This window comes from Trifolium pratense, linkage group LG4, assembly GCF_020283565.1.
Source record: "Trifolium pratense cultivar HEN17-A07 linkage group LG4, ARS_RC_1.1, whole genome shotgun sequence".
NCBI classification, from domain to species: Eukaryota; Viridiplantae; Streptophyta; class Magnoliopsida; order Fabales; family Fabaceae; genus Trifolium; species Trifolium pratense.
In genome coordinates, this window is record NC_060062.1 from 33,218,549 (window position 1) to 33,224,548 (window position 6,000).

Sequence of the window (6,000 nt, forward strand, 5' to 3'; positions counted from 1 at the left end):
GTCCTCTAAATTATTAAATTTTATGTTGAGTACCTTTAAAAAATTTCTTCGAACTTTGGTCCCTTTAAATTTTCAGTTTTCAAAATTACAAATTAAAAATTTAGAGTTACTAAAAATAAAAACAGTAATTATGGACGTAACGGGTGGTTTTATGAAAACAAAACCGGTTATGATAATTGGTTTGAATATTCAATTATAACCATTAGTTGTAGATTAATTATGGATGTGTTTTATGGATGAGCACCATTTTAATGTAAGAGGTGTTGCCTCTTTTTTCCTTGTAATTAACCCTTTGATTCTTTGAAAAATGATGTCATTTTTTTTTAAAATCCAACTTATGTTTTCTCCCTACTTCTTCCTAGTTCCTAGTATGCTCCATCTTTGCATTCCTAGCGGAAACATCCTTTAAAATCTTGGAAGATTGACAATAATCTCATTTCTTTCTATTATAATAGTTTTTTATTACTAAAATCATAATTATTGTAAAACTAATATATCTAGACTATAATATTGTTCACCTACATTAGTTTTACGATGAATCTAAAAAGGAAAACTTCTCTTATAATAAGGAGTAATATTTTGGAAAATGGTCATCATATTAGATTTTGGAAAAGAAGTGGCTAGGTATTCATCGCTGCAACAATCTGTTGTTATTGGGAGGACAACAGCTGGTGTAGCAGCTGATTGGGATTAGGGAATGTCTCAAACAGCAGAGACAGAGGTTGTTGATCAAATTATCTATTTTTCTTGTTTTGACTCATAGGTCGAATTAGTTGTAATTCTTCATTTAGTTTTATAGATCTGTGTAATAACCTTTAGATCTTAGGATTGTTGTTGGCTAACGTTCAGCCCCTATGAATAGGGAAGATATAGGAGACGGTGGAATCTTGCAGCCTCGGTTATTTTTTTTTTTTTCTTTTTTAGCATTCAACTTATACTTTTCTTCAAAATCGTAAGGTTCAGATGACAAAGATGGCAACTCTCTTGCCAATTGAATTGGTTGTAATTCTTCGTTTAGCTTTATAGACTCGTGTAATAACCCTTTAGATCTTAGGAATGTTCTTTTAAATTGTAAGGATCGACTACACCTTACGTTTCTTAAAATTCAGTTTTTGTTTAATAATAATAATAATAATAATAAAAGACGCACAAATGGTTTTTTACCTAATATATTAAAAGATATATTTTGATTTACTTTTCCTTCAAAAAAAAATATTTTGATTTACTTTAAACATCAAAACTTACATACACATCAAAAACAAATAAAGATCAATTCTATTAGATGGGGCTTTATTTCTATTAATCATTATTTTGAAGAGAAAATCGTACTTATTAAAAGACTAAAAATTAGAGTTTCAAATTAAACGGTTCTATTGAAAATGGTAAATATTTCAGTATACATCTTATTTGAATATGTACCGGTACAACGTTGATGTGGATAATTCTGACATGTTCAAAAATTAATAAACCTCATTACACATCTTATTTGTGAATTTATCAGAATTATTCACCCCAGTGTTATATTGATACATATCTAAATAAGATGTTTACCGAGAAATTCAACATTGAATATAGATTGGAAGTTTTGGAAGTAGTACTTCATTTTGAGGGAAACTTGTTCTAGATTGTAAGAATAAGTCCAGGAACAGAATCATCACAAAGCTTACTTTGCCAAATACACCTAAAAGTTGAACCAACAACAACATCTTCTGAATGAAAACCAAGTTTAGTAACACTAACTGAAGTGTTAACATACTCTCTAACCTCAGTAATGATTCCATTAGAAATAGACCATGCATGTACCCACCATACCATGTTTTTTTCATCATATCCTTCAGCAACAATAATTGATCCAAATCCAATTATAAGATTAGGAACTAATGATTTTTGAGATGATGATGATGATGAGCCTGTGAGTAAAGAGACTAAATAGTGACGATGACATGGTGGACCATGGAACCACCATTCTAAATCAGATGCAAGAAGTTGTTGCATTGTGTTTGTGTCTTTGGAAACTAAGGCTTTGTATAGGTCAGTTACTAGTTTTTTGTTGTGGTCCTCTTTCTCTATTATAGTCTTCATGTCTTGGTTTCAAAGATTTGGAATTTCAAAAGATACTGTAATTTATGAGAATATAAGAATGATAGAAATGAATGATGGGGTGTGGAGGTGGAGAGGGTGTTCTTATATTGGTTTGGAGGTGAGATGAGTGATAGGGACATATCAATTAAGATATTTTGGTCCGTTTGTTTTGGACTTTATTAAGAAAAAATCTATTTTTCTCTTAAAAATATTCATTTTATCATTTTGATAGTGTTTGTTATAGATTTTTTAAAAAAATCATTTTGTAAAACAAATTATTTTTAACACCAAAATGAAAAGCTATTCCTTTTTCTTTTTTTTTTGAACAGCATGAAAAGCTATTCCTAATAGCTTTTCAAGAAATTTTTTTTTTTAAACTAAGGAATCTAAATGTAGGAGTTTCCCATTTAAAAAAGAATGATGTTTTTTATAGTAAACAAATGGAAAGTAGCTTTAGATTTTTTTAAAAATCTCTAAAAAAGAATTTTTAAATTTTTTCAAAACAAAATTACTTTTTTTTAAAGCTTAAACAAACACACCCTTTATGAATGAATTAATTAATTAGTTTATTCCACTACTTTTCTGCACCATTTCTGCACCATTTCAAATACATGGTATGGTATGGTAAGGTTTACATGTATAAATGAATGGTTCATTAAAAAATAGTGAAATTTATGGTGCGTTTGATCTGCTAAAAAATAAGGGATTGAATTTAATAACTTTAACTGTACTGTGTTTAATTTTAAATTGTTCTTGGTACTGGACATATTGAGAGCCGAGTGACAGGACAAAAACTGAAATTATCCCTGACTGAGGCCGAACTACGGGACAACTTTTGTAGTGGTTATAAATATACTAAATGATTTAATATTGTAGTATTGAAAATGACTTTAAGAATATGAAATATACAAAACTCAATTTGATTTGAGTAAGAAAAAATGATAAATAATGTGAAGCATGTTGTTGAGATAAATATTTAGATGATTCCAAAATTCAAACCAACAAGGATTGATTGAGTACCGAAATAAGCAAATATCACTTTCAAAGAAATCAAAGGACTTTATTCATGCAATGTCCTGGAGCTTAGACTTTATTTATTTTGGTATTAATTTTCTAGGAGAATAGGTTTCGAATAAATTAGAATTCAACTGTAAGATAAGTAAATTCTAATTAAGAATTAGTTTTATTAGAAATCGAACTCAAGTTCTCTCAAACGAGTCATCCTAGTGAAAGTTCATTAATAACCAATTGAACACAATATCGTAGTTTACCACAAGACTTTATTTGTGAGTTGGTTTTTAGAGAGTTTTGGAGCACTAAATTTATATTTTGATATATAAATATTTTAGAAAAATAGAAACTACACATGATAAATATATCAAAGTCTATAATTTGAGTACTAGTCCTTTATTTCCTGAATTTTGCAAATTGTTTCCCATATTTTTCAAATTGTATATATTGGTTCATATTTTTCTATATTTTGAAATTGATCCCTCAACCTTTTGTCATGTCAAATTTGGTAAGTTTTTGAAATTCACATTTTGATAACTTTTCATTATATACTTTTATCTCAAAACTTAAAGTTTATAAATATATCCCAACAATGTCTAAGAATGAACATTTTATTTTTTATTTTTTTATAACCCATCGTAATTATGATCTTTGACTCACAGTATGCACTCCAAGGTATCACCATGACTTAGGTTCCTTGAAATCACTATATGACTAATCCTCGAGTCGAAAACAAAACATCTGTTTTTTTTTTAATCAAAGCTATGCTACCTCCCAATTGGATGACTCCATGAATCGTACCCTATTTCTTTTTTTTTTTTTGGGAGAAGTCATGTTTGTCAATTCTTCCAACACTATGTTAATAGAAATGAAGAAAATTCAATTGAAGCTAGCTTTTGAATTATATATAACTCTAATTTTCTTTTAGAGTTTTTAATTACTTCATCCAAACACATTCTAAGAATTTTATAGGTGATGCATTCTAGACCCATTGTTCTTCCTAGCACTCCTATGATTCTTCAACAAGTATTATTATAGAGTCCTGCTTCGGCTTAGTTGGGGCATAGTTGGAGTGTGATCCTAGTGTGACTATCGTCGATCACTACTCTATCCATCTCTTCTCTTCAATCTGACCACAACCGACTACAAATCTAGCCATTGGCCCATTGCCCATCACTTGCATTGGTCTTCGATCACCTCCGATCACCAATTTAACTACCAACGACTACCACTCTGAACCACTGTCTACGACATCCGTCTGCTGTCAACTACCACGTAATTTCAACTACTATTATTAAATTTACTACTAAATAAATACATTATATATATTTCTGAAATATTTATTTATATGTTTGAAATTAATTATAGTTTTTGAAAATTTTCAAAACTTAAAACAGAAGATCATCCGAATATGAGGCCTACTACTATTAGTATATTAATATTCAATCTAATGATAGTTGACCTACTAGGATTATCAATGCCTGCACAAAGAAACCCTATGATTAAACATAAAATGCATCACTTTCATAAAACATGGTGTAATGCATCACTTTCATTTCATTTTCATCCCAATGAAAACATAAAATGCAACAAAAAAATATCTCACAATGGATTCAATATAAAAGATTATCTTAGGCTACTTAATTCATATTAAATATAATTTTGATTAAAGAAGCTTTAGGGATCATGAGATCGTGGTTGATTTCCTACCATAAGATATATGTACACACCGACCTAAACAAGAATGAACCAATTAAAAGAGCTCTAATTGGTCTCAAAACTTCACCTGAAAAAAATAGAGAAGTCATAATCGTGGTGCATTATATTCTCCTCTAATTCTCGTTGGTAATATATATATTTGTTTTTTCTTATGGGATTTCTCCTTTTTTGTCATCACATTTGGCAAGCAATAACTTCTAATGAGTTTTCCTTTATTAATTTAGTGCTGTGAAAAATATTGCATTTCAAAGTCCCACCCAAGACTTATAATTTTCAACAAACAAAAAAAAAAACAAGTACTTATAATGCACCAATAATAGATTAACAGGCAAGGACTTATAATCCACCAATAATAGATTACCAGGTAGAAATCATCAACTAAGTTATTGGCCTCAAGTGGTTAATGAGCATCACCAAATAATATATCGTTCGGGAGAACCCGAGTTCGATTAACTACTAACATTGGTTGTTTCAAAAAATAATAACAAAGATTTGTCCAATTGACAAATATTTTATTTGCAATCTTAAATTCTATCGATTCTACGGTTCTCGTGCTAAATCGAGTTAAATATCCATTTTTGAGTTATTCAATTAAACTCTCTATAAAATTTCTTAAATTCACATGTTTTTAACTACTTGAATGATTTTACTTTTAAAAACTTCCTAGACAAGTTTTGAAGAGAAACAAAACAACAAGTTAGAAAACATTTTAGTTCCATAAGAAGTGAAAATGTGATCTTTAAACCCTAAGATGACCACGACGCTATGTGATTTTGTCGCTGACGCAACATGAATTCAAGTTTGGTGTATGCCAGAGTACTCTTCATTTTTTCTTCTTTCTGAAAGTGTGTCCAAACTTCAAATGTTACTTCTATTGATTTCTCCTTCTACTAATTTTTGTTTCTTTTAGTTAATAAATTGTTCAAAATTTCAACCGGTCAAATGTTAAAAAGTAAGTGGTCCGGTTCTTCAATAATAGTTTCCCTTTCTCTGAATTTTGTTTCTTTGGTTAATAATTGTATTCAAACTTCAAATGGCAAATGTTAAAAAGTAAGTGTGGTACCATTTTTGCTCAAACTTTACATGTTAATGTGTTATATGATGAATAGTTGAATTAGAAACTAATGGTATGATTTTTGGTATATTTTTCATTTAAAATTAAGTTGAAATTTTGAAATAGATGCTAAT

General features: G+C 29.2%; 1 protein-coding gene across 1 annotated transcript; it reads right to left on the minus strand.

Moving 5' to 3' along the window:
• Positions 1–1,257: 1,257 nt before the first annotated feature.
• On the minus strand, positions 1,258–2,125 carry LOC123924042 (senescence associated gene 20-like). Its single transcript, XM_045976805.1, has one exon. It carries the CDS (start codon positions 2,080–2,082, stop codon positions 1,621–1,623), a length of 462 nt encoding a protein of 153 aa, XP_045832761.1. The 5' UTR covers positions 2,083–2,125; the 3' UTR covers positions 1,258–1,620.
• Positions 2,126–6,000: the final 3,875 nt, after the last annotated feature.